This window comes from Hoplias malabaricus, chromosome 17, assembly GCF_029633855.1.
Source record: "Hoplias malabaricus isolate fHopMal1 chromosome 17, fHopMal1.hap1, whole genome shotgun sequence".
Lineage (NCBI taxonomy): Eukaryota > Metazoa > Chordata > Actinopteri > Characiformes > Erythrinidae > Hoplias > Hoplias malabaricus.
The window spans coordinates 32,951,113-32,979,069 of record NC_089816.1 but is presented as its reverse complement, the minus strand read 5'-3'; the positions used below and the strand labels follow the sequence as shown (position 1 = coordinate 32,979,069).

The 27,957-nt window shown below is 45.5% G+C and overlaps 3 protein-coding genes across 7 annotated transcripts; 1 reads left to right on the top strand and 2 right to left on the bottom strand.

The window, feature by feature from the left end:
• Positions 1-454: 454 nt before the first annotated feature.
• usb1 (U6 snRNA biogenesis 1) lies at positions 455-9,413 on the bottom strand. Of its 3 annotated transcripts, none has more exons than XM_066648688.1 (9): positions 9,311-9,413; positions 5,858-5,978; positions 5,547-5,696; positions 5,250-5,467; positions 4,090-4,273; positions 3,389-3,442; positions 2,835-2,940; positions 724-807; positions 455-617 (listed from the first exon to the last, which is right to left on the bottom strand). In XM_066648688.1, the coding sequence occupies exons 3-9, from the start codon at positions 5,693-5,695 to the stop codon at positions 513-515; spliced, it is 900 nt and encodes a 299-aa protein (XP_066504785.1). In that variant the 5' UTR covers position 5,696; positions 5,858-5,978; positions 9,311-9,413; the 3' UTR covers positions 455-512. The 3 variants fall into 3 exon arrangements, with proteins under 3 accessions (XP_066504785.1, XP_066504784.1, XP_066504786.1); XM_066648687.1 differs by lacking the exon at positions 9,311-9,413 and adding an exon at positions 6,236-6,639; XM_066648689.1 differs by lacking the exons at positions 3,389-3,442; positions 9,311-9,413 and adding an exon at positions 6,236-6,642.
• znf319b (zinc finger protein 319b) lies at positions 8,578-17,746 on the top strand. The gene is made up of 2 exons (XM_066648683.1): positions 8,578-8,921; positions 12,542-17,746. The coding sequence occupies exon 2, from the start codon at positions 12,864-12,866 to the stop codon at positions 14,694-14,696; it is 1,833 nt and encodes a 610-aa protein (XP_066504780.1). The 5' UTR covers positions 8,578-8,921; positions 12,542-12,863; the 3' UTR covers positions 14,697-17,746.
• A 1,075-nt stretch (positions 17,747-18,821) lies between these two features.
• Positions 18,822-27,627, bottom strand: cfap263 (cilia and flagella associated protein 263). Of its 3 annotated transcripts, none has more exons than XM_066648685.1 (9): positions 27,492-27,627; positions 26,948-27,031; positions 25,619-25,685; positions 24,426-24,575; positions 23,647-23,802; positions 22,064-22,288; positions 20,937-21,044; positions 19,237-19,392; positions 18,822-19,140 (listed from the first exon to the last, which is right to left on the bottom strand). In XM_066648685.1, the coding sequence occupies exons 1-9, from the start codon at positions 27,533-27,535 to the stop codon at positions 19,129-19,131; spliced, it is 1,002 nt and encodes a 333-aa protein (XP_066504782.1). In that variant the 5' UTR covers positions 27,536-27,627; the 3' UTR covers positions 18,822-19,128. The 3 variants fall into 3 exon arrangements, with proteins under 3 accessions (XP_066504782.1, XP_066504781.1, XP_066504783.1); XM_066648684.1 differs by having other exon boundaries at positions 18,829-19,087; XM_066648686.1 differs by having other exon boundaries at positions 18,830-19,087; positions 27,568-27,604.
• Between the last annotated feature and the right edge of the window lie 330 nt (positions 27,628-27,957).

The window sequence follows — 27,957 nt, the reverse complement described above, 5'->3', positions numbered from 1 at the left end:
CTTCGTCTGAGTCTCTCCAATCACGGTGCAGGACCCGCGTTTATGTGAGTGGTCAAAGACACAATGAAGGCGGAGAAATTGGCGGAGCACTGAATAAAAACTGAGAATTCGAAGACAGAGGGGATAGAGAACAGAGCAAAAACGGCTAAAAAAACAGAGCTTCTGCTCCTCACTGCTGTGCGCTCGGGGTCGGGGTGAACAGTGAGAGGCTCATTATCATTTAAAGGAACAGGCACTGAAAGCGGGCGTTCTGAACAAGGATGTTTCGACAGAGGCAGAACGCTGCTTTGGGCTTTGATCCTTGTGGTGTTTTGACCCAAGCAGGTCACAGACGTCTGATTAAGATCCAGAACTGTTCACTTGTGGAAATAAAGAGTTGAAAATGTCCTCTTTAAGGTGGAAAGAAATCACCTTTAAAGCCGGTAGATTAAAAAATATCCTTTATTGAGACTTCATTACTTTATTTTACATTAAAAAAATATTACATTCACCAGATCCTCTCTCGGTGGCTTTTAGTGCAGAGGGAAAAGAAAGACTTTATTCCCCGTTTTGCAGCGGAGCTCCTTGCAGTCCAGCCTCATCTGGAAGGGTCCCTCTTCATGACCATCCACCAGAGTCTGTACACGGAGAAACAAACCGAGGTTACAGGAGTTAGAGTCACCAGGCCACTGCAGTTCAACCTCACCCTGTCAATAGCCACAAGTGTAGTATGTGATCATGTACCTGCAGCTCTGTTAAACAGGCTCCCTGCAGTTTTTCAGTGACGTCACCAACACTCCAGGCCAGGCTCACGTGGAAGGACGGGTCCTGGAAGAGGAATTAGACACAAGTGAACAACGGAAGCCCAAGGACGAGCAGTCGTCACCATTTTTTTAGCCGTGATGAAACTGTCATTACACTGACACCTAGTGGCCTGGATGTGTCAGAGATTCTGTACTCGCACCTATTTAATATTGGCACCAGGAGTGTTCATATTCATTAGCATCTAGGTCAGGGGCTAGCAGGTTTAGTTGAAAATGGAGGGGGTCCTACTCTTCCATTACTCTTTACATATATTAGACCTACAGCACACGTTACTATAAATTTGGCTTATGTTACTATGAATTTAAATATGAAATCAATTTTGTGCTCCGGTTTCCTCCCACAGTCCAAAAAAAACCCTACACGTTGGTCGGTGGATTGGCGACGCGAAAAAAAGCGTCCGTAGGTATGAGTGTGTGTCGCCCTGTGAAGGGCTGGCGCCCCCCCAACCTCAATGAAAAACAAACCTCAATGATACAGAACAATTGTGCATGAAAAGGTATTCTTGCCATCCAAAGAGCAACTTCTCTGGGTGTTTATGGTATGCTTCTTTTTTTTTTTTTAAGGTAAAGTCCATCCATCCATTGTCTGTAAACCTTATCCAGGGTCACAGTGAGTCCAGAGCCTATCTGGAATCATTGTGCGCAATGCAGGAATACACCCTGGAGGGGGCGCCAGTCCTTCACAGGGCGACACAGACACACATTCACTCACACACTCACACCTAAGGACACTTTTAAGTCGCCAATCAACCTACCAACGTGTGTTTTTGGACTGTGGGAGGAAACCGGAGCACCCGGAGGAAACCCACGCAGACACAGGGATAACACACCACACTCCTCACAGACAGTCACCCAGAGGAAACCCACACAGACAGAGGGAGAACACACCACACTCCTCACAGACAGTCACCCCGAGAAAACCCACGCAGACACAGGGAGAACACACCACACTCCTCACAGACAGTCACCCAGAAGAAACCCACGCAGACACAGGGAGAACACACCACACTCCTCACAGACAGTCACCCCGAGAAAACCCACACAGACACAGGGAGAACACACCACACTCCTCACAGACAGTCACCCAGAAGAAACCCACGCAGACACAGGGAGAACACACCACACTCCTCACAGACAGTCACCTGGAGGAAACCCACGCAGACACAGGGAGAACACACCACACTCCTCACAGACAGTCACCCGGAGGAAACCCACACAGACAGAGGGAGAACACACCACACTCCTCACAGACAGTCACCCGGAGGAAACCCACGCAGACACAGGGAGAACACACCACACTCCTCACAGACAGTCACCCGGAGGAAACCCACACACACAGGGAGAACACACCACATTCCTCACAGACAGTCACCCTGAGGAAACCCACACACACAGGGAGAACACACAAATATGTGTAGATTAATGTCAAAGACTTGCTTGATTTTGAAAGAAAATATGTTTTTAGATAAAAATGCTTTTGTTTAAGTAGGTGCCAATACTGCTAAGATTACTAGCGCCCCCTAACTTCGGCCACCTCCCCTGCTTGTGACAGTCAAACGAGACGGTTACTACCACATTCAGTGGTTTTGAGAGGTTCACAATGAGATCACGTTTGTCCTGTGTTGGTATCTGTACTCTACGTGTAAGGATTAAAATGGCGGTAGATTTTCCCCTCAGAGAAAAGGAAGCTAACCGCTAAGCTAACGCTAACACTGAGGGAAATATCTGTCACGGAATGGAAATGTGTTGTGTTCCACATGCAGTTTTGCACACGAAGAACTACAACACTGTTAGAGATACTTAAATATTGTTTATTTATGTGATTTTTGCCAGACTGATGTTTAAATGCCCTACTAAGGCGTGAACTTACGTTTTATTGTTGTACCAACTGCGACTGGCAAAGAGAGAGAGCGCCACATACGGCAGTGGCCGGAAATAGGGGGGCGGCCAGAGTTAGGGGGAAGACTGCTATAAGAAAATCAAACCCTCATGAAAATGCCTGAAATGAGCCTTTAAGGTTGGAAACTGGACCTTGTAGAAGGTGCTGAGTTTGAATTGTTCCATGGTCTCGTCAACTCTCTTAACTGCCTCCAGCAGCTGCGTACATCCTGTAGAAACTTCCATCCCAAGAAAGGTCCTGCAGCAGAGACAACAGTGGAAAGTCACTCGGTCAGCCTCTGTGTTTAGGTTCTCCTCCATGTGGCAGATAGAGGCAGAACCACATGACTACATCTTGGTAGCATGGTTTTAAAGGAACAGTACATGAACACACAGTGGGGACATAACAGAATAAAAATAATAGATGTAATCGATATAGACAAGATAATGTCAATTAGAAGTTCTGAATGTTGATTTTGATTAATTTCCTATAAATTGCCCAGTCCCAGGTGGACACTAATGTCCTGGAGTCCATAGTCACACACTTGTGTTACTCAGAATGGTTTAGTTTCATAACAACTGCAAGAAAACTAATGATGGAAATGAGCTGATGTGTTCTGTATATCTCCTCAGGAGTAGTAGATTATATCCACACCCAGAACTTACTGAACACCCCTTGTACACGGAACCAATACGGTTCACCATACCTCGTTCTCTCCTCATTGGTGTACACCTTCAGTTTATCTGCCAGACAAATGAACCTACAAAGACATAACAACAGTTTGACACAGTGCCTTTGTGACTGAGGTGGAGAGGTTTTTAATCACAGCTTTGTATCGCTGACTAAGTCTGTGACTATGATTCTTTATCGAAAATGTAATGTATCATGAGGTCTTCAGAATGACTCGCAATACACTGTGGAGAGGCCAATAGAACGGGATGCTCATGAAGCAGCTGCACCTGGGCCTGATGTTGCTACGTCCAGTGTCAGTGATGACCTAGAGATATAAAGCCTCCTAGTATTGGGCTGTGGCATTGTGGAAGTGTTCTCTGTTCTCTGTTCATCTCCAAAGATATTTGGGATGTGTTGGAGTGGTGTTTATGATCCAGAGGAACATCCAGCATCATGTTCCAACTAGTCTAGCATCCCCCGAATAGTAGAGTGTAGGCAAAAAATGACTACTCACTACTCACTCACAGTCAATATCAGAAGAATTGTTAGCTGTAAGTAGGTGGATATACCGTGTAACACAATAGAATACACCATTGTATTACATTTAAAAAATCCTGCACTTACTTTGCCAGTACATTCATTTACTAAATCTAACTGTAAGCTACTGTGATTGATTCTAACTTTCTGTACACAACGTAGATCAGTCACCCAGTGTTTAACCGAATAATTACTGACCTCCTGCACTGTGCGAGACCCACTCGCAGGGACTGTACAAACGGCTGGATCCAGTGATGTCGCAGAACCACAGTCTTAGAGACAGTGAGGTGAAACTCTTCTGCTGGAGTCAGACCGACACCATGGGCTTCAGCACCAGCCCTCAACTCATCCAGCAACTCCAGGAACACGTCTTCCGGCTCATCTGGGGCATCCAAAGGGGCACACACTTCAATAATCATACCTTTCTACTGCATGGTACCTACATGACTTTAATAGTATCTACTACGCTTTTCGCTTCTCCATAAGGGAAGTCCTGGTTCTGGAAGCAGGTTTTTGTTTAGTGGCTGTTCTCTCGTGGTTCAGAGCGAGTCGAGTAGGGACTAAACCGTGTCGTGTAAACCTTGCAGAGCGCTGATCGTCCAGAGAGAGTCGTCACTCTACGCCACGCAACGCAGACGACCAGCACCAACTCTCCATCTGTAAAATCTCCAGCTGCAGCAGAGATCACGTTTGTTTTTATCCGACTCACGACGGCAGCTCGTAAAATGACGCCGTGGTCTTTTGAAGAGGTTCAAACGCTCCTTGGATCGGTGGCCGACGAAAGAATCCAGCGAGAGCTGGATGCTGCAACAAGGAAGGAACAAACTCTACTGATCTGTCTGAACTGATGACGGAGCTGTGTTCAGTCCCAAACAACAACAACACGCCAATACACCATGAGTAAACACCGATTAATGTTAGAGACGGGGTATTGAGACGTTGGGGGCGGGTATAGTGGAAAGCGAACCAGGTTTCCATTACCTCCACACTGAGTAAACTACAGTATAGTTGAGTAGTGTAGGTACCAAGCAGTGGAAAAGCTCCATAAGCTTTTTCTGAGTACATTGTGGGTTTTATCAGTGCTTTCACAAAACAGTCCAACTGCATGATTTATCTACAAGAAGTTTAAACAGAACTTCAACAGAGCCTCCATATGGCATTGCTGTTTATGACTGTAGGGGGAGTGAGAGGCTGTGCTACCCACCACCCCCTAGCAGAGAGATCACCAGGTGTCAAATCAGCAGTCTCTCGATGATAAGACCAACAAAGACCACCGCACCACTCAGAAGCTTAGGAGGACCTTGTATCATGAGATAACAGCTCAGGAGCCCCCTGAAGCCTGAACATGTGACTCTTACACAGTAAATAAACGTAGGTGGCCCAGTTGCCACGCTCGTGCTGGAATGACCGCACTCGTCCTCCGTGCTGAGACCTGTCATCCACGTGCGGCTCCTCGCTGTCGTGAAACATGTCCAGCAGACTGGAGGGCAGAGGAAGCCGAGAAGCAGCCGGAGATGAGCCTCTCTCTCTCGCCTCTCCACCAGCTCCAGACTCTTCCACAAAGTCACTGACGGCCCTGAGAGGAGCAGCGGGTTCAGTTTACAGAGCAAACAAGCACAAGTGCATTTCACTGATCTCACATTAACGCTCCAGACCTGGCTCCTGTGCCACTCTGCGCCTCCGTGCACTTCTGTTTCCTGTGAGAGGGGCTTGTGTCTTCGCCATCTTCCCTCTGACGCTTTCTGTGATGAACATGTGAGACATCACTGTCCTCTTCAGAACTGCTGCTGTAGTTAACTAACATACTGAACACAAACAACACACCGAGACTGAAAAAAAGATCTGGAATAACTATGTAATTAAGTGTTGTTATATATTTAAAGTTGTTTCTTGATTTAAAGGAACTCTATGTTGTATTTTACCTAAAAATATTACAACTTTAAAATCACTATGAGGCTCCACTGACCTGTAATATTGAGAACAGAGCCTCTGCTCTTGCTACTTGGGGGTCAGCACCTCAGAAACTCCACTGTGTACCTTTTGGAGGAGGGTAGGAAACCACCCCTGCCTTAATACCCCTCCAAGTCCTAGATCAGGGTGAGATGATGTGTTAGAGATGATGAATGGATAAAAAAAATAATGTAATAATTGGTGGGACCAAGATCCATATGTAGATGATGTGTAGATGTCTCATTCCCAATCCCATGCATTAAATATATTGTTCCCACGCTTTATTAAGTCGCTTGCACGCATTAATTTGTATGTTGAAAGGCTGTCTACAGTAGAGCTCCGTATTGTACTGATAAACTAAAATACATTCAAAACAAAAACAAAACCTGTTCACCTTCACTTTTCTGCTCTGCAAATTTCCAGGACAATTTGTGTAAAATAAAATAAAATAAAAGCAGAGAGTGAAGAAAGTCTGACACGTAGTAAACCGATTAAAAACACTCCCAGACTTTAGTTTGAACGTTTAAAAAAATAATAAAGTTAAGGATTCAAAAAGCGCCGCAGACAGGAAGCCACAGCGAAAACATGAGTACGTCCCAAACCGCATTTTGCTCCCTTCGTAGTGCACTAAACTCAGTTCCGTATCTGAGGTTTCTAAACCAAAACAGTGCGCTGAATGGGCAGTGGAGGAGTGTACATTTTGCCGCTGAAGTCCTGCGGATTTTACTGAGCACAGTTTGGGCGCTGGGGACCTCACTTTGTCTCCACTGTGTGCACTACGAAGGGAGTCAGGAGCCGTTGGTGATTCGTTAGGTGTCTCTCAGTAATGGAGTCCGGCCTGCAACACATACATCTGCTAAAGAGGGACCGTTTAATATTTAACGCTTAAAAGCCACATCTAATTCGAAATAGGACTTGGAAATACAAATTAATCTTATAATATAAATATGGCTAACACTTCTGACTCAAATAATAAGTCAGTCAAGAAAAAGAAATATCGTTGGTGCTCTCAAAAATGTGTCACTTATGCCTGTTTATTTTGATAAACAAAACTAAATATAACTATAAACCACGCGCAAACTGGGACACGATGGAGTATTTAGTTTGTGGAAGGAGTGATAATCTAAGATACATATTTATCTCAGTTTTATTTGGGATGAGAATAGCTCAGGTTCCGGTGTGCAGGAGTGAGGATGCTGTTGCTTGTGAGGAGTAAAATGATTCATTGGAATCGGTTCTTTTAAGTAAATGTTCCTAACGGATTCACGAGTCCTAACTGAATCCAACAGATGGATGGATGGATGGATGGATGGATGGACAAACACTTTATTGATGCAAAAGGAAATTTTGCAGTTAGCAACACATTCAAGGATGGTCCAGTATACAGGATACAGAAAGTTACTTCACTTTCCATAGCTTTGAATGGTACATACACCTAAGATGTACAGACTTCATAATACAATACATGTAGACAATGAATAAAAGCAATACTTAAATAAGTGGAGGTTATAGATGCTATAAAGACCTAAGGTAAAATAACATATGGATAAAAGAGCCTATGGATGCAATGACAATAAACCAGTGCAATGTCCAATGTTGAAGAGATGCAATTACAGAACATTCATTCATTATCTGTAACCGCTTATTCAGTTCAGGGTTGCGGTTGCGGTGATACCTACCTGGTATCATTGGGCGCAAGGTGGGAATACACCCTGGAGGGGGCGCCAGTCCTTCACAGGGCAACACAGACACACACATTCACTCACACACTCAGACACTTTAGAGTCCACCTACCAATGTGTGTTTTTGGACTGTGGGAGGAAACTGGAGCACCCGGAAGAAACCCACGCAGACACAGGGAGAACACACCACACTCCTCACAGACAGTCACCCGGAAGAAACCCACGCAGACACAGGGAGAACACACCACACTCCTCACAGACAGTCACCCGTAGGAAACCCACACGGACACAGGGAGAACACACCACACTCCTCACAGACAGTCACCCGTAGGAAACCCACACGGACACAAGGAGAACACACCACACTCCTCACAGACAGTCACCTGGAGCGGGAATCGAACCCACAACCTCCAGGCCCCTGGAGCTGTGTGACTGCGACTACCTGCTGTGCCGCCCCAATTACAATATAACTTGATATGCCGTATAAACGATGCTAATATAGCCATTAGAAAATATATTTGTCACAATATTTTTACATCAGCTTTAATGTGTTGTATATGATCAAGATGGCAGTGAGTGAAGAATCCCTTCAGAAACATATTTAGCATGTTCACGAGGTGATGTTTATTTGCTAGAAGACATGTCAGTATTGAATTAGGTAGTAATGTCATAGCTGAATATTTCTGCTTTTAAATTGATGTGTACCAAACACAGTCTGAGACAGGAAGATTCAGAAAAGCAGTGTCTGTGACGTCATAAACGTAACAAACAATTCCCATCCACTTGCTGGCGGGGCTTTTGATCTGCATGAGGAAAAGTTGAGGACTAATTGTATATTCATAGATCTGCACATACTTAATGAGGGCGCATGAATGTGTAAAATTAATTCGAAGAAACTTAATCTTAAGACATTCAAATATTGTTTTTTTTTTCTCGGATAAAATTCAAATAAGCGGAGAGGAATTTTCAGAGTGTTAATCGATGACCGGAAAAAGACTTTAGGAATCAACTAATCTCTGACTCATTGTTCGAAGGAGTCGGTTCATGTATCGATTGTGGGTTATTCAGGTTCCTGTGCGCGGCGGTGGGGGCTTCGCTGGCTGAACTCGGCTGTTAGAAATTCAGATAAATCCCAAATGCTCTCGTAACTGTTTCTCGGTCGAAATCGGACAAGTCGGAGGACGCGCACTCTCATTTTCGGCACATGTTTAAATTGGGTTCGATCAGCGCTTCTTTGTGAAATTTGCAGCCGAAGTCTGGGCTGCGGCCTACGGCTCGACCCGAGCTGGAAAGACCGCGGATGCGAATTAGGCCTCGGTTCTCGAGCCGCGGGGCTGAAGTTTAGTAACGGAGAAATACCAAATAACACACAAATATTATCCACACGGATTCGGAGAGGTATGTAAACCACTATAATTCTCTTGAGAGTTCACTGTAATATGTTCTCTGACTGTTGGGAGTCGGTACGGAATCTGAGCGTCTCTTCTCGATGCGCGGAGCTTATTATCTTTACAAAAAAGCACAAAGGGGCGGCTTTTAATTACACTTTTAACCTCTTATTGATCCGTGAAGGACCTGTTTACTTTATGGGGATATTATACGGTCTTTTTAGCCCAGTTTCGGTTTAATAGGAGGTAAACAAACGCGGCTCTCTGGCAGAAACCCGGCGTTAATTCATCAACTTTCATCTGTTTTTGACCTCTTTAAACGTCAGTCACTTCAGCTGCTCCCACAACTTTGTGAAGCCGCCATCAGACAACAACACCTGGCTTTGTATTCTTATTTACCCCCTCTCTCTTTGTGTGTAGAAAGGTAGAGATATTTCTCTCTCTCAAGCGACAGACAATGGCTTTTCTTCTTCCTCCTCGAATTCTCCACTCCACCTTAAATGGTGCAGCCTCTGGCGCCAGAAAGCGACTGCTGCACCTTTTAAGGTGGAGCGCAAAATTCAAACAAGGTACCGTTTGTGGCTGAAAGACTTAGTGAGCAATGAGTACAACTGCCTGATTTAAGACTACAACGTTAGACCAGTTGGGGTGGGCCGTCCTTAAGTGAGACGTGTCGGTTTGTTGACAAACAAACAAACAAAATCAGAAACATCAATCCTACAATCTTTAAACTGAAAAGAGCACTACATTCTCTACCACTGATTAGCTGGTCTGCATGCTAATTTATAAACAAGATTTTAGTAATTTATACAATTATTTTCTTTTATGAACAAGATATTAATGATTTCTGCTTTTAACTTTTACAGCAGAGAAAAACATATCTGATAAAATAGTGTCCTGCTGCAAATCACCCTGTAAAGTCTGAATTAGGCACAAACCGGAGCTGTCTGGCTGATTTGGTGGGAGATTTTCAGACCGTGTCTCACATCTTGGTGTATTGATGACACACACACACACGGACTGAAGGCCCAGTGGGGTGGTTACCTGAGTAAATATTAGTTGGGGCTTGGCTTACAGTGCTGATCTGTACTTTTCATTCATTCATTATCTGTAAGCACTTATTCAGTTCAGGGTCGCGGTGGGTCCAGAGCCTACCTGGAATCATTGGGCCCAAGGCGGGAATACACCCTGGAGGGGGCACCAGTCCTTCACAGGGCAACACACACACACTCACACCTACAGACACTTTTGAGTCGCCAATCCACCTACAAACGTGTGTTTTTGGACTGTGGGAGGAAAACGGAGCGCCGGAGGAAACCTACGCGGACACAGGGAGAACACACCAAACTCCTCACAGACAGTCACCCGGAGGAAACCCACGCAGACACAGAGAGAACACACCACCCTCCTCACAGACAGTCACCCGGAGGAAACCCACGCAGACACAGGGAGAACACACCACACTCCTCACAGACAGTCACCCGGAGGAAACCCATGCAGACACAGGGAGAACACACCACACTCCTCACAGACAGTCACCCGGAGGAAACCCATGCAGACACAGGGAGAACACACCACACTCCTCACAGACAGTCACCCGGAGGAAACCCATGCAGACACGGGGAGAACACACCACACTCCTCACAGACAGTCACCCGGAGGAAACCCATGCAGACACGGGGAGAACACACCACACTCCTCACAGACAGTCACCCGGAGGAAACCCATGCAGACACGGGGAGAACACACCACACTCCTCACAGACAGTCACCCGGAGGAAACCCATGCAGACACGGGGAGAACACACCACACTCCTCACAGACAGTCACCCGGAGGAAACCCATGCAGACACGGGGAGAACACACCACACTCCTCACAGACAGTCACCCGGAGGAAACCCATGCAGACACGGGGAGAACACACCACACTCCTCACAGACAGTCACCCGGAGAAAACCCACGCAGACACAGGGAGAACACACCACACTCCTCACAGACAGTCACCCGGAGCGGGAATCGAACCCACAACCTCCAGGTCCCTGGAGATGTGTGACTGCGACACCTACCTGCTGCGCCACCGTGCTGCCCCTTGATCTGTTTTTTTTTTTTTTTTTTTTTTTTAATTACATTTAATATGCAATACTGTAACAAGTCTAATTCCATAACACTTAAGACATTTCCCCACAAAGTTCTGATCTAGTTCTCTTTCAATGGCAATACCATCACAATCATCCGATTAATCCACTCTAGGAAATGGAACACAACAAAACCCACGTTACACACAGAAAGCACACTTAGGCTTAGTTTGTTCTGACAAATTACTACTAGCATTGGATAAACTAGCTCTTTAGTTTGAGATCAGATTGAGTGCAATGCTGAATGCCTTGTGTAAACCCTGTTTTAAACTTGTGTACACAACAAATGCATTTCTCACCATTTTGATTGAATAAATAAAACGGACCCGATATATCGTGCTGTATTTAAAAAAGAGGACTGTGTCTCAAAATGAGGGTGGTATTTATGGGGTGTTTTCTGTCTCTTTAAGTACACGGCCAAAGAATTAATTTATGTGCATTTAAGAGAGCCACAGGGAGGAGGCGCTGTTGGCGTTCACTGTCTGCTGATGTCAGTCTGAAAACAGACGGAGAAAAACAAGACCAGTAGCACACCACTGAACCGTCTTATTTTGCTTATTTTACAGTTTTTCTGTTCGTCCAGCACCAGTCGCTGGAATTTGCGTTCTCAAAACGTCAACAGGTGTCTCAGAAAACCCTTAGTTAATAGTTTTCTTAAAGGGAAAACAGTTGTGGGGTTTAAATGTGTGACCTGCTTTGGTCAAACCACCACAGCAGAGTTCTCCCCCATCGAAACAGTCCTGCGCCTAAACTGTTGCTTTAAACGATAATGAGCTCCACGGTCTTGTTTTCTCCGTTTTTACTCTGTACTCTTATTTCTCCACGCTCTTTGTGTCTGTTTTTGCTTCATTTGACCTCGTTTGGCTGCTCTCACAAACACGGGTCCAGCGTTGTTATACCTCAGATGAGGGGGTGGGGCAATTCTAAAGTTTCTGCACTTGATGTAAGATATTGTACAAAGTCAGAGCGGCTCATTTTATCCCATGTTTTCTGATTTGGTACAAAACTGATTGGATGGCCTTTTTCAGTGTATAAGTTGGTGTGCTCCAGTTTTCCAAAATAATCTGTACATGCACCGAACCAGCGCCCTGTGAAGGACTGGCGCCCCCTCAAGGGAGTGCTGCAGCCTTGCGCCAAAGACTCGTGGTAGGCTCCAGCGTACACTGCCACGCTGAACTGGATAAGCGCTTACAGACAGTGAATGAATGAGCTGAACAAGTTTTTTTTTTTTTTCCTTTTTTCCTTCCGTATGTCTCTTTTTAAAGTTGCAAAACTGAGCCCCTGGAGAGGTTGTTTTCTGGAGCAGGGCTCTTTCTCAGTGGCCTTGCCCTAATCTCCACCTCAGCAGGATGCAGAGATGTAGACGTTAAAGATATTAACTGTAGGACATTGTTAAAAATCAACAGAAATGTTCCAGGTGTTAAATCGGTGATGATCAAAGGGGTAGGTTTTTTTTTTCTTTCTTTCTTTCTAATGAATCTGTTCTTTCTTTTCAGGAGTTTACACCATTGAGTGACATCTGAGGGCAGTCTCCTGCTCTACCCTCTCATCCCCTGCTTGCAGTTTTCTCCACCAGAATGATGCCCACACACGCTGCGGTCTGAGTTTTCCGGGGCAGACGTGCACTCCTGAGCGTATTGGAGGGAGATACTTTTAAATTTTTTTCTCTCTTGTGGTGTTGCATTAACCGTCAAAATAAGTTCCTCTCTGCCCCCCCACCTGTCCCATCGCGGCCAGTCCAACAACCCCTTCCCCCTGGATTCTCATGGTAAGAGGTCCCACTACGGCACCAAGCTGAATCCGTACACCAGAGCGCGGATGACGGAGGCATGGCAGCAGCATGCTGTTGCCCCGCCTCCGGTCGTCCACACCATTCCTCCAGGGGCGGAGAACTCTCTTGGCTGTGCCGTCTATGGCATCGTGTTGCAGCCGGACGCCACGTTGCAGCAGCAGCAAACGCAACAGCAGCAGCAGCAGCAGCAGCAACAGCAGCAGCATCACAGTCAGCAGCATAGCCAGCAGCAGCACCAGGCACAGGCTCAGCAGTCCTCCCTGCAGGTGGGAAGCGAAGGGGGACACAAATGCGGAGCCTGTGGTCATGATATTTCCCACTTGGCGAATCCCCATGAACACCAGTGCATGGTGAGTCAGGATCGCTCCTTCCAATGCACGCAGTGCCTGAAGATCTTTCACCAGGCCACAGATCTCCTGGAGCACCAATGTGTTCAAGTAGAGCAGAAGCCTTTTGTGTGTGGGGTGTGCAAGATGGGCTTTTCGCTGCTCACGTCGCTGGCGCAACACCACAATGCCCACAACAGCACCAACCCCATGAAATGCTCCATCTGTGAGAAGACGTACAGGCCTGGTTCCTCCGGCAATGCCACACCTACTTCGTCTGCCACCAATCCGGGCCAGCCATCCAACGACGGCGCGTCAGCGAGCAGCAGCGCTGCCGTGGGCAGTTCAGGCCAGCCCACGTTCGAGTCCTCGGCCCCTTACAGGCCATACAAGTGTTCAGTGTGCTCCAAAGGCTTCCGCCACCTGTCGGAGCTCACGCGCCACGAGCGTGTGCACACGGGTGAGAAGCCCTTCAAATGTGAGACCTGCGACAAGAGCTTCAGCCAGTCGTCGCATCTTGTGCACCATCAGCGCACCCACAGCTCAGAGAGGCCCTTTAAATGCGCAGTATGCGAGAAGAGCTTCAAGCACCGCTCCCATCTGGTGCGACACATGTACGCACACTCAGGCGAGCACCTTTTCAAGTGCAACATGTGCGAGCTGCACTTCAAGGAGTCGTCGGAGCTGCTGCACCACCAGTGCCAGCCACAGGGCGCCCGACCTTTCCGCTGCGCCACGTGTGGCAAAGGCTTCAAGCGTCCGTCTGACCTTCGGCAGCACGAGCGCACTCATTCGGAGGAGCGTCCCTACCACTGCGATGACTGCCAGATGAGCTTCAAGCAGCAGTACGCACTTGTGCGACACAGACGCACACACACCGCCTCCGCTGACCGCCCCTTCAAGTGCAACCTTTGCGACAAGGGCTTCCTGCAGCCATCGCACCTGCTCTACCACCAACATGTGCACGGCATGGACAACCTCTTCAAATGCGCCTCCTGCGGCAAGGGATTCAGTCAATCCGGAGAGCTGCTGCGCCACAAGTGCGGCGAATCCTCCAACACGCCTACCAACCCGGACAAGCCGTACAAGTGCGACGTCTGCGGCAAGGCCTACAAAAAAGCCACCACGCTTCAGCGCCACCAGACCACCCATTGCAACGAGAAGCCGCTCAAGTGCTCGCTGTGCGATCGCCGCTTCCTGTCCTCCTCTGAGTTCGTGCAGCACCGCTGCGACCCGTCGCGTGAGAAACCGCTCAAGTGCCCCGACTGCGAGAAGCGATTCAAGTACTCGTCCGAGATGAACCGGCACAGACGCGTGCACACCGGAGAGAAGCCGTACAAGTGCGCCAGCTGTGACAAGGGCTTCAAGCAGCGCGAGCATTTGGCCAAGCATCAGAGTGTCCACTCCAGGGATGCACAGTTCAAGTGCGTGTGGTGCGGAGAGCGCTTCGCCGATCTCGGCGCTCTCCAGGAGCACACGGTGCAGCACACGGCCGATGGAGGCGGGTACCCGGTTTCCACACTCATTCAGTAACGTCACCTCCGCTCCGGTCCTCTTTTTTTTCCTCTTCCTCTGCCAAATCTACAGAGAGGCGCTCCAGTTTGTGGGCTCTCCCTGTCATATAGACTCAACTACCAGACTTCCCTTATAAAAAAAGAAAGTGAAAGAAAAAAAAGTTTAAAAATGGGGGAAAAGTCTCGCTATTATTTATGTATAATTTTATCAGATGAATAATTATTCCCCTTTGGATATCAAGAGGTTTTTCATCGTTAATCTTTGTTTTTTTTGTATGGCTGGAGATTAGAGACGTCATTCTCTTTTAACTTCATGTAAAAGCTCCTGTTCTGAAGAGTAGGGACGAATGACATACAAATATATAAACTTAAGCTGAGTATCAATAAAATAATTTCAAGGTCAGTTGATGGAGGAGGGGAGGGGGGGGGTCCAGTGTCTTACCGATAAAACCAGGCCCCTCTCAAGTCCTGCATAACCCTTCTGCTTCAGTAAGAAGGTGTGTATGCAGCAAAGGCCTGATGCTCACCTTCAGTTTAATAATAATAACAATAATAAATGTAGTTAGATCACTCTGTGCCCTGTTTGATCTGTTGAAGGCTGGGCTTTATTTTAAAGAAATAAAAAAAATTTAAAAAAGAACAGGAAAAGAAAAAAACCAACAACAGTTGTGTGCTGCTTTTGTCTGGAGATGAGTCGATTAGGAATGGAGTCTCCTGTTAGTGGAAGGGTAACACAGCTTTGTTTTCCGTTCTGGGATTTATAGTCGCTCTGCATTTGGGGTACAGTCCGAGTTCCCAAGGCCGCGTGCTCTGGTCTGAAGGAGTCTCTCCATATAAAGAATGAACACATTCTGTATATATCGACTACAATCACCACTTCAAACTATATTGCCTGCTTATTGTTGACCCCTCAGCTAGTAACGGCTGACTAGATATTAGGAAACGGATGGGGAACAAGCCTATGTCGTGCTATTATAAACTATTGAAACTGTCTGTGAGTGTGTATGTCAGAGTGTGTGTGCCCTTCGATGTGGAAACTATGGTATGTACCAAAAAAATAAACTAGAACAATGACGATGAAACAAAATCCCACCAATGTACTGTACCACCCCAAAGAGACAGACTTTTAACCAGCTACAGCCCCGTGGTCTCCACGGATCTCTGCGTTTCACTGCGATATACAGAAATATATAGAAACTATATAGAAATATATACTTCACTCTTGTACACTTACAGTTCATAACACCACAAAAAAGAGAAAACGAATACACAACTGTACAACTGTCCTGAAATGGCTTTGTGTTACTGTATGTACATAGGTTAGTACGTATGCTCCATGTTGACCAGTCCTGTCCTTAGATATCGCATCGTCTTTCTTAAACTGCATCGACTATTTTATAAATAGCTTTTTATTATGTGGAATTATCGATTTATTACATTTATCTCCTTTTTAATTTCTCTTTTGTAGACTCTTAGATGTAGAGTTTGGTTGTTTGATGGTGTGTTTTTTCGGACTCGTGAGAAAGTGTCTCGAAAGGCTGGGTTCGCCCCTTCCCCCTGTCGTCTGAGCGCGGCCTCTCGGGCCGTCTCGTGCCACCGGGCCGATGGAAAGTGAGCTTTGGGAGATGAGCTCTGACCCCGCTTCCCCTCGCCTCGCGGAGGCTTTCTCGCTTTAGTGTTGATGTTAAAACCGAAATCTTTTTGAAGTTGGAAGTTCTCCCTGTACAGCGGTATACAAGTCTGTATAGATTTTAGTTCTGGTTTTGGTTCATTCCCGCCCGTCCCTGATCTCTTGCCTGCGTTTATACTGTAACTTGAGTATGCCCCGCCCCCTTTCTGTTTTGTTTTTTTTTTGTAACGTAAAGGATTAAGACCCTGCGTTTAAGGGAATAGGGTTCGGGCCTATAAAGGGCTGGCTCAACTGCATGTCACTTCTGTTTTCGTTTTTGAAGATTTCTTTTGTGCAGCTCTTCCTCACAGTACGAACACATGGCGCCGCCTCCGTGTTGCTTGCTTTCAAGTCGGTGACCCCGCAACCCGAAAGGTTGATGTTGGGGCGGAACTTGTGTCCATCTCGCCAACAGCCTCGTTTGAGGCCGATCTTTTTGGAGTTTGGAAGCAGGTAGCCGTAATAGCTTGGGGTTCCCTCGTGCTGTGCGCCAGTGTGGTTCCCTGCAGTAGATCAGCAGTCTCGAGGCAGGAGGACGCTCGCGTTGCTGTGGGTTGTGCAGTATTATTCGTTGTGTCGAGGTGAAGACTACTGTCCTGCAGTAGTGTCCGCTGAAAACTCATGAAAGACACACATTGGCCTTAAGCAGGGGCGGTTCTGGCTGTTTCCATAGCCTCCATTGTGTTCTTGTGGGTTTTTTTTTTTATCTTTTCTTTTACTTTTCCATTTTTAAAAGTATCTACATATATTTTACATTTTAATAGTGTGTTTATACAATGTTTGAAGATATCAAGGGGCTTCTTCTTCAACTCCAGGCATTATGAAAAGGATGGAAAGTTGGGATTTCAATAATAATAATAATAAAGTATGTATTTCATGTTTTCTGTTCTCACATTTGCATTGTATATTCATTTTTTTATTAATATTGTTCGAAACTTCTATATAAATATCTATATTCTTGGTGGCAAGGTCAGGACAGTAGAGGAGGGTGTCATGACTGAATCAGATGGACCTGGTCTTCAGGTGATGGAAGGGATGGCCTTCCTCTGGTCCTCCGCTCTGCCTTGTGCATGCCTGCTGTGTTAGTTCCTGTAATCTGTTTTTAAGTATTTGTGCTTCAGAGCACAGTTACTCCTCTTTAGCCTTTTTCAAATTGTAGATCGTGGATGAGCTAGTAAGAAAATTTCATGTGGCGATGGACGTGACATTCATGCTAAATATCTGTATGTAGCATTTAATATACACAGCACTAACAAATAAACTTTTTCATTAACAGTTCTGGTGTGGGCAGCTTTCTGTGTTGAAACGAGGCCTTTTTACAGAACGTACTACTTTTAAACGGACAGAAACATAATGTGGCAGTCAAACCCCCAGTTGAAACTGTATTAAGGGATACTTAGAAAAGGCATAAAGCAGAAGGTCTCACTACGTGCAGATGATATACTTCTATTTGTGTCTGACTTCTGCTCAGACTTTGTTAACCATGCTTCATTAATCCTTGTCTGGATCTCAGGGATTAAGACGAACCGAGTTTCAAGAACGAGCTGTTTCGTCGACACCATGAGAATATTCACGTCATCTGACGTTCAAATTCATTCTTTCAGATATTTCAGGATTGGCGTAACGTAACTGCAGAAATCGTAAAACACATTTCCTGTCACGCTTGGAAAACCTGAAAAGCGGCTGAAATCTGTGCTTAGTATTTATCAACAACTGCTTGAATGAAGGGCGGCACGGTGGCGCAGCAGGTAGGTGTTGCAGTCACACATCTCCAGGAACCTGGAGGTTGTGGGTTTGTTTCCTGCTCCGGGTGACTGTCTGTGAGGAGTGTGGTGTGTTCTCCTTGTGTCCGCGTGGGTTTCCTCCGGGTGACTGCGAGGAGTGTGGTGTGTTCTCCCTGTGTCTGTGTGGGTTTCCTCCGGGTGACTGTCTGTGAGGAGTATGGTGTGTTCTCCCTGTGTCCACGTGGGTTTCCTCCGGGTGACTGCGAGGAGTGTGGTGTGTTCTCCCTGTGTCCGCGTGGGTTTCCTCCGGGTGACTGCGAGGAGTGTGGTGTGTTCTCCCTGTGTCCGCGTGGGTTTCCTCCGGGTGACTGCGAGGAGTGTGGTGTTTTCTCCCTGTGTCTGCGTGGGTTTCCTCCGGGTGCTCCGGTTTCCTCCCACAGTCCAAAAACACGTTGGTAGGTGGATTGGCGACTCAAAAGTGTCTGTAGGTGTGTGTGTGTGTTGCCCTGTGAAGGACTGGCGCTCCCTCCAGGGTGTATTCTTGCCTTGCGCCCAATGATTCCAGGTAGGCTCTGGACCCACCGTGACCCTGAACTGGATAAGGGTTACAGATAATGAATGCTTGAATGAACTTTATTTGGTATTAAAAAAAATATCCTGAGAAGGACATAAGCATCTTTAATAAGGACCCACAATTTTGAGTGGATTGTCCCTGCCTTTACAGCGCTTACAGAAGATAAGTGAAGGTTACCGAGGTTTTCTACCCATCAATAAAATGTCTCAAACTGGTAATTTTCACTAACTTGAAATATTGTGTTTATTATTACTGATTGATCCATTTGTATTTACCTCTTTTATTCAGTTTAGATTCTAAAATGTAGTACATTTTGTGTTACTACAAAAACACAACTGGAAAAAAAACATTAAAACATAAAAACCCTTCTAATTAATAAAAAAAGATATTTCTTCCGTGCTTCAGCAGGGTGTGCCACAGGCTGCTCTGTTTTTTAATTCCAGCTGCAGAGACGCAGTAACAAATACAAGTCATTTTTCCTGATTCACTGAATACACTAAAGATATGTTAAGAAAGATAAAGATGTGTTAAATCTGTTCATCGGAGACATTTGTCTGAATCCTGAAACATATATTTTTAAAGCTGTGCTCACCTCCTTCAGGTGCACCTTGTGCTCCCAGGCCTCGACTTGCTCCACTACCTCCTCCTTCCTGGTCGTAACATTGACGTAGTCCATAACCTGGGGCGCGCGGCCCTCTGCGAGCTGCCTCCTTAACTGCAGGTTTTCGGCCTGGGCTTTTGCTCGCTCCTTTACAGAGGAGATGTAGTTAGAGCACAACTGGAGAACAATGTTCTTAGACTGAACTGACCTTGATTCTTTAGACAACAGACCTGGTTTTGGCCGAATCTCACTGTTAGTAGGTGTTAATAGTTTCTCTCTAAGATTTAATTCAGATTATTAGGAGCCAGTAAAGTGACATGGTTGTTTTAAAAAAGGCATGACCATGAGATTTTATATATATGGCTTTATTTTTGCTAAGGCTTTATTTCTCTTTAAAATGTGTAACTGCCTTATTATGCTGTAATATTATCTTTATATCAGTTGTGTAAAATGGTCTTAAAATGACAATGTTTATCGCAATTATTTCTGGCACAATACATTCATTCATTGTCTGTAGCCCTTATCCAGTTCAGGGTCACGGTGGGTCCAGAGCCTACCTGAAATCATTGGGCGCAAGGCGGGAATACACCCTGGAGGGGCGCCGGTCCTTCACAGGGCAACACACACACTCACACCTACGGACACTTTTGAGTCGCCAATCCACCTACCAACAAGTGTTTTTGGACTGTGGGAGGAAACCAGAGAACCCGGAGGAAACCCACACAGACACAGAGAGAACACACCACACTCCTCACAGACAGTCACCCGGAAGAAACCCACGCAGACACAGAGACAACACACCAAACTCCTCACAGACGGTCACCCGGAGGAAACCCACGCAGACACAGGGAGAACACACCACACTCCTCACAGACGGTCACCCGGAGGAAACCCATGCAGACACAGGGAGAACACACCACACTCCTCACAGACGGTCACCTGGAGGAAACCCACGCAGACACAGGGAGAACACACCACACTCCTCACAGTCAGTCACCCGGAGAAAACGCACGCAGACACGGAGAACACACCACAATCCTCTCAGATGGTCACCCGGAGGAAACCCATGCAGACACAGGGAGAACACACCACAATCCTCACAGACAGTCACCCGGAGGAAACCCATGCAGACACAGGGAGAACACACCACACTCCTCACAGTTAGTCACCTGGAGGAAACCCACGCAGACACAGGGAGAACACATCACACTCCTCGCAGACAGTCACCCGGAGGAAACGCATGCAGACACAGAGAGAACACACCAAACTCCTCACAGACGGTCACCTGGAGGAAACCCACGCAGACACAGAGAGAACACACCACACTCCTCACAGACAGTCACCCGGAGGAAACCCACGCAGACACAGAGAGAACACACCACACTCCTCACAGTCAGTCACCCGGAGGAAACCCACGCAGACACAGGGAGAACACACCACACTCCTCACAGACAGTCACCCAGGGGAAATGTCACATTAAAGTGGGTCCAGTGCTGTGACTGGACTTGCGCCGGTGAGGGGTAGAACAAATATTTCCTGACTTTTATTGCCCATTGGAGTTTGTGTGTTGGGAGGCGCTTGTGTTAGCCAAGCTTATGCACAATTGCACTTTTTTGTGTGCTGCTTTGATGAATGACTGACTTATTGGATGAATGAGTGTATAAAGTGATGAATAAGTAAAGTTTACTGACCTTCTCTGCCTGCTGAATATCCTCCTCCATCTTCACCAACATCATCTTATGTGAAGCGCACTCAGTGTTCACTTTGCTGGACTCAAGAGTCTGAACCTGAAGCTCCTTCTACAACAAAGAAACGTAGTGCTGTATCAAACAGTCATTCATTGTGTGTACCGTTTATCGTTCAGAGTCGTGGTGTGTCCGAAGCCGACCTGGAATCACTGGGTGCAAGGCCTTCACAGGGCGACACACACAGACACATTCACATCTACTTTTGAGTCCCCAATCCACCTACCAGCGGGTGTTTTTCGACTGTGGGAGGAAACCCTGGAGCTGTGTGAGAGCGTCACTTCCTGTTGCGCCACCATGCCACCGCAAAGTATCACACAAGTATCAATCTTTTTTCTTTCCTTTTAATTTCTTTACATTTCCTTAACGCTTACTCATCAGATCATTTCCCCTGGTCTAACAAAACTTGATTCAACTTTTTCATTAATCCACCTTGTCTTGACCAGGCAGCACAAAGCAAGTTGGCTCACGCTAATGCTAATTTAAGGAAACAATTTTCCTATTATATTCCCCATTCCGCAGGTAAATGTCATATTACTTATTAAATTAACAAGCCACGTGTTTTAATTTACAGTTTGGTGTCTGATGTCTACCATTTTGATTTTGTGCTGGAAAAGTAAAGTTAATGTAGCTAACAAATAACAGAAACCTCTGTACACCAGCTGGTATCATGCTAGCTAATTAGCTTAGTCATCACACACACCACATCCTACTGAGTGTTCTCACAAACACTGGATTTTGTTAAAGCTAAACGCCCTAACCATCAATATTTCAAGTGTGTGAAGATTTACAGATGACAGCACAGTGGCGCAGCAGTTAGCGTCACTGTCACAGCTTTTCAGTCCCATCCTCTAGTCTCTGGATTGTTCTTCCTGTGTCTGCATGGGTTTCCTCCCTCAGTCCAAACTCTGCACCAACCACAGCCATGAACAGAATGAAGCAGTTACAGAAAATGACAGACTACATTTAAGGAGAGAAACTGTAAATTCGATTGTATTTATCAAACAATTCTTTAAAAAAAATCGATACAAATAACCGAGCTGCCATACCGTGGTCTAGACGGTGATGTGTACCTTATAACAGTCGAGGGTTGCCATTGTTTTTCTTTCCACCCGCATGAGTTGACGCAATTCCTGGTTGCGTACCTTAAGGCAGTCCAAGAATTGACGCTTGTGTACCATAGCTTCCAGGAAGACTGCCTCACTGAGATCCTCCTCCTCCTTCTCCTTCTGCTGCAGCTTACGCTCTTTCGCACGCAAGGCCGCATTCTGCAGATGCAGCTTCTCAATCAGGGCGCCCTGTACAGTGAGGAGCAACAGTTTGACCTCAGCAATTTAAAATTAAAGCAACACTAGGTACAAGTTTTATCTTCAAATTATAGCCTCAAAATCATTGTGATGCTTCACTGTCCAATAATAGGGAGAAGAGAACCTCTCTTGTTGGTAATCCAGGCTCAGCCCTGCAGAAACTGCTCTATGTTACTTTTGTAGGTGGGCAGGAAACCACCTCCCCCTCACCTTCCAGGACAATGCTGTAAAAGTTAATTACACTCTACAACTGTAGGGGAAGCCCAGAAACATCCATCCATTATCTGTAACCGCTTATCCAGTTTAGGGTCGCGGTGGGTCCAGAGCCTACCTGGAATCATTGGGCGCAAGGTGGGAATACACCCTGGAGGAGACGCCAGTCCTTCACAGGGCAACACAAACACACACTCACTCATACACTCACACCTACGGACACTTTTGAGTCACCAATCCACCTACCAATGTGTGTTTTTGGACAGTGGGAGGAAACCGGAGCACCCAGAGGAAACCCACGCAGACACAGGGAGAACACACCACACTCCTCACAGAGTCACCCGGAGGAAACCCACGTAGACACAGGGAGAACACACCACACTCCTCACAGACAGTCACCCGGAGCGGGAATACATGTCACCTAGTGTTATTTTAAGTTATTAAGCTAAACTTTCTCAACTTTTGGATACACAAGATGCATCAAAATATTTAGCTTCCATTAGCTGTATGCTTTGATGGACTGGCACTAACAAAAGTGTGACTTCAACCAAATTGGTACCTATTCAATCTGAATCAAAGTAAACAAGGCTGTGTCTGCTCTCTTATTGTATTTTATGTATATTTTTAAACCAGCCAGTGGTGTTCTTTCAGTGCTTAATATATCCACTCTGTAAAAGTGTATTGTGACATAATTTATCACAGTAATAATGTAACATTGTCTTACTGCCAGCCCCGAATACACCATTTTGAATTCATCCATCACGGCTGAAGTGTAACTTCATTCACTGTTTTAATTACCACAGAAACCCGTTTGTAACTTGAGCTGATTAAAATTGTGAGCATCCTTGTAAAGGGACTCAAAAGGACTCTAGAAAATGACATGGAGCAGATTCTACTGACGGATAATTAGCGCCATCCAGTGCACAGTGTTTGCCACACCACTGGCCAGTCATTAAACCACCAAGCATTTTAAATGCAGGCTTGTCTTGAACTGCTGATGAAGGTCCTAAATAAACATGATCGAGGTGTCAATCAAGCTTTTTCACTGATGTTCTTTCCATAGTCGAATTATATTTCATTCACACAACCATCTAAGACGGAGAACGGCTGGAGTCAACCCATGTCTTCCATCTCACCTTGGATTTAATTCGGTTCTCCATGTGACAGGTGATGATCTCTGAGGATATACCCGCTCCCTGATTCTCCTGCAGAGGTTTAGCAATCTCACAGTCAAACCTGAATTTGGCCTCCCTTATCTCAGCCAGGCTGATTTCAGCTGCCTCTACAGTGGCCTAGAAGGAATAGATCTGGTTACACCATGCTTATTAAGGTAACACTTTAAATTACAGCCCGCTAATTACTGGGTAAGTACAGAGTAAGTACGTGTGAAGTGAGCCGTAAGATAAAATAAGTACTGCGTAAGTAAAGCGCCATGAAACTCTGCTAGTGTCTGTAATGAAAGTAGCTGACCATGTCCTTCTCTGTGGGTGCCCTGTAAATAATGTTAAAGGATCTATAATTACATTCAGAAACACAGTGGATTCAAAATAGTAGCTATCCCTTATTTATAAAGAATGACAGTAACAGTCACTTGAATGAACTGTCATAGTTTTAATTACATTTTGTAATCTATAATTATGCTCAGAAGTACAATGGATTCGGAACATAGTTACGTGCCTTTTTTGTAAAGTGTTTGTAAGGTATACCGAGTAATAATCATATATTTATACTATCTTACCCTTTACTTTACTCTGTACTTATCCAGTATTTAACGGGCTGTGTTTTAAAGGGTTAATCTTATTCCTTTATGGGCCTGTGAACACTGCACCCTGTCCATATGATAACACAATGGAATATAAATCATCTTTACAGAGAAATACCCATCTGCGTAAACTGAATTAAAGGGTAATATAACCTTGTAATTATTCACTGCATTCCTTGAAGCCTTTCTGAGCATCTCTAGATCATTCTGCATCGCCTCCACCACCGTTTCACCAATGTAAACCTTATCCTCCAGCGTGATGCACCGAGGCGGACCCTGCCCTTTAGAACTCCAACAGTGGCCCTTATGACAAAAGGGAACCGACATATGACATGAATTACAGATTATAAACGTGTAAACATTAACATGCAATCACTTTATTTGAGGACAAATGGACAAAGAAATTATTTCCTGTGTATTCACTGAAGGTGGCATGGTGGCGCAGGAGGTAGTGTCTCTGTCACAGCTCCAGGGGCCTGGAGGTTGTGGGTTTGAGTCCCGCTCCGGATGACTGTCTGTGAAGAGTGTGGTGTGTTCTCCCTGTGTCTGTGTGGGTTTCCTCTGGGTGACTGTCAGTGAGGAGTGTGGTGTGTTCTCTCTGTGTTTGCGTGGGTTTTCTCCGGGTGACTGTCTGTGAGGAGTGTGGTGTGTTCTCTCTGTGTCTGCGTGGGTTTCCTCTGGGTGACTGTCTGTGAGGAGTGTGGTGTGTTTTCCCTGTGTCTGTGTGGGCTTCCTCCGGGTGACTGTCTGGGAGAACACACCACACTCCTCACAGACAGTCACCCGGAGGAAACCCACACAGACACAGGGAGAACACACTGTGTGTAAGTGTGAAGTCAGTGAAACCACTGGAAATCTATTTTTACTTCTTCTTCGCTTGTGCCAGTAAAATAATTGAGAAAGAGAATTAAAAAAAAAATCACATTCAAAATCACACTTATTGCATGCTATAAACTCTCTCTTCTGAAGGTGGATTATGTCAAGAGCCACAGAGTCAATACCACGACAGTCCCACAAACAGAAGCCAAAGGGAAGAGTAATAGCTGTGTTCTGTGAATCTCTACAACATTGACTATGGTTTAACATGAATTCAGAAGAATGGCTCATCAAAGCTCAGAGGTGGCCAATTCAGGACTGGAAAGTGAAAACCCATCCCAGAATTTGGTTTCTTCTGCCCCGACACCTCTGAGGCTGCTCTGAGATGATCAGAGAATCCAGGCAATTGAAACAAAATTTTCTCAATCAGATCTATGTCGATTTACTAAAAATCAACAGATTGTAGGAAGACGTAAGACATATTCACTCCCATCTCCTTCTTTAAAACTGCACAGAGACTTAGCCACAACCTTAGAGTTCAGACACATAAAGCGCTCGAACATCTCGTTCTCAGCCCGAAGCCCTGCGGTGATACACCTGTAGAACAGAGAAGCAAACTGTGATGATGTTTTGAGGCTTGAATTGTATAAATAGGCTGTAACTATGAAGTGTAGCATTGGATAAAAGTGGAATAGAACTGAGACATTTATATATTATATATATATTTAATTCACTACAATGTATATTAGTATAACATTGATTTTGTTTCAGTAGTGTGTTCTTAAGTCATTGCCTTAAATCTTACAGGTCCAGACTGTCTAAGTTTACGGCTGCTCTACACTTTTCTCAGCCACCGAGGGGAATTTGGGACGATCCAAAGAGAACAGATCGTTTCAGAACACACTGTTTCTGAAAATGCTGTCTTTGGCGGTCATACCTGGAGAACATCTGGCTTCTGTGGCCCCAGATAATAGCTATTTCACTCCCGCAATCGCTTAAATGTGTTAAGTGGTTTACTATTTATTGCATAATTAAATATTACAAGACTTACAAGGAATGTGTCGCCCTGTTAAGCACTGGCGCCCCCTCCAGGGTGTGTTCCCACCTTGCACCCAGTGAATCCAGGTAGGCTCTGGATCCCACCACAACCCTGAACTGCACTTACAGACAATGAATGAATGAATGAATGAATGAATGAATGAATGAAAATGACATACAAGACGTCCCTGAACTGGACAAGCGATTACAGACAATGAAGCTCCGGTATCACCCCATGGTTCAAAAACACACGTTGGAAGGTGGATTGGCGACTTAAAAGCGTGTGAGTGAATGCGTGTGAGTGTGTGTCGCCCTGTGAAGGACTGGCGCCCCCTTCAGTGTGTGTTCCTGCCTTGCGCCCAGATATTCCGTGTAGGCTCCGGACCCACCGTGACCCTGAACTGAATAACACGGGGACAAAAGAGGGCTGATATGATTTGAGTGGTGTCCCTTCAGTGCTCATTGATACACCACCCAAATACCACCAGCTCTGTGTTGGGGATGAAATGCCGCCTACAAAGTATGCAGTGCCTCTGTGTGGTCACAGGAGATGAGCGAATGAGTGTAGAAACAAGGAGGTGGTTTTAATGTTATGGCTAATGGGTGTGTGTTTTGCATGCTTGTTAAACTAATCATGACACTAGTGCGTACTACAGCTGTGGAAAACAGAATAGAGTGTTTTTAAAGAGCTGTCAGAAGAGGAAAAGCATTGTTGCAGGTGACTTAGAGCCCTCTAGCACTAATAATGACCTAGTGTTGAGAAGGATGAAAATTTAGCACCTTTCCGGTCCATTTTAAACTGGTCTTGGCTCCTATTTTACCTCAGTCCCTCCACCTGCTGAGTAACGATCCTCATGTCCTCCTCTGTAAGCGTCTTCTTCTCTGCCATATTTACTAAAGAGAGGCTAAAAACCCAAGCAGAAAGAGCTGTTACTGGTGTGAAACAACGACTATAAACCCCTTAAAGTTCACAGCTGGTGCAGAATTAGTTTATAATATTGCAGCCAAAAGGACGGTGATAACACAGTTATAATGTTATAAAGCTATAAATTACAGTGTCAGGGTTTGACATAGACTTAAACCACAAACCATGGTTAACCCAAATACAAAAACTAGGGCGCTATCTTCATGAAATAAATAAACAAAAAGTTATCAAGGGGCAAAGGTCAACCCAAACTTATTGCTCATATTTTAAAGATAATGCAGAAATTAAGTAATTAACAGGATTTAAAACCTTGCCCTGTGGTTAACTTTTATTTTTTTTGCCTTTTTTATCGCATGACTTATTTCTGCAGCCAACACCATCACAGTTTCAGAGGTAATAAAAAGGAAAGGAAAAGAAAATGAAGGAAGCCAACTAATTACAGGACGTCCTTGACCACAGAATACCAGGAAAATGGCGTTCTCATTCGGTTTATGTTAAAGACTGACTACCACATACTTATTTGTAAGTTGCTGTTTTAAGAGCAAAAACACAAAGACCTGAACCAGTCAGAGTCGAGAAAGTTCCGTTTGTAACGGACGGTATTTAAATGTCGCGCAGCAGGCAGCGTATCCTAGCAACGCTCAGAGAGCTTCTCATTGGTCAGGATTTCTCCGTTGGAGTAATAGAAGACGGCACGGGCACTAGGTTGAGGGAGAGTTTTCTTTGTAGGTCATTAATGTATTCATTCACTACTTTTCTGTAACCTCTTTATATTGATCAGTGTCAAGTTGCGTCTAAAGTTTACTCGGAATCACTGGGAGGAACACACCTTGGACAGGCCACCAGTCCATCACAGGGCATCTCACACACACACACACACACTTACACATGTGGACACACGAGGAA

Coding starts and splice junctions, on each gene's coding strand:
- usb1 (XM_066648688.1), bottom strand. CDS start 5,695: ATGTTAGTTAACTACAGCAGCAGTTCTGAAGAGGACAGTGATGTCTCA. Junction 3,443..4,089: donor GGTCTCGCACAGTGCAGGAG/GTCAGTAATTAT, acceptor ATGTCTTTGTAG/GTTCATTTGTCTGGCAGATA. Junction 2,941..3,388: donor ACCAATGAGGAGAGAACGAG/GTATGGTGAACC, acceptor TCTCTGCTGCAG/GACCTTTCTTGGGATGGAAG.
- znf319b (XM_066648683.1), top strand. CDS start 12,864: ATGACGGAGGCATGGCAGCAGCATGCTGTTGCCCCGCCTCCGGTCGTC.
- cfap263 (XM_066648684.1), bottom strand. CDS start 27,535: ATGAGAACGCCATTTTCCTGGTATTCTGTGGTCAAGGACGTCCT. Junction 25,686..26,947: donor CAGCAGGTGGAGGGACTGAG/GTAAAATAGGAG, acceptor TCTGTTCTACAG/GTGTATCACCGCAGGGCTTC. Junction 21,045..22,063: donor CAACCCTCGACTGTTATAAG/GTACACATCACC, acceptor TCTTTGTTGTAG/AAGGAGCTTCAGGTTCAGAC.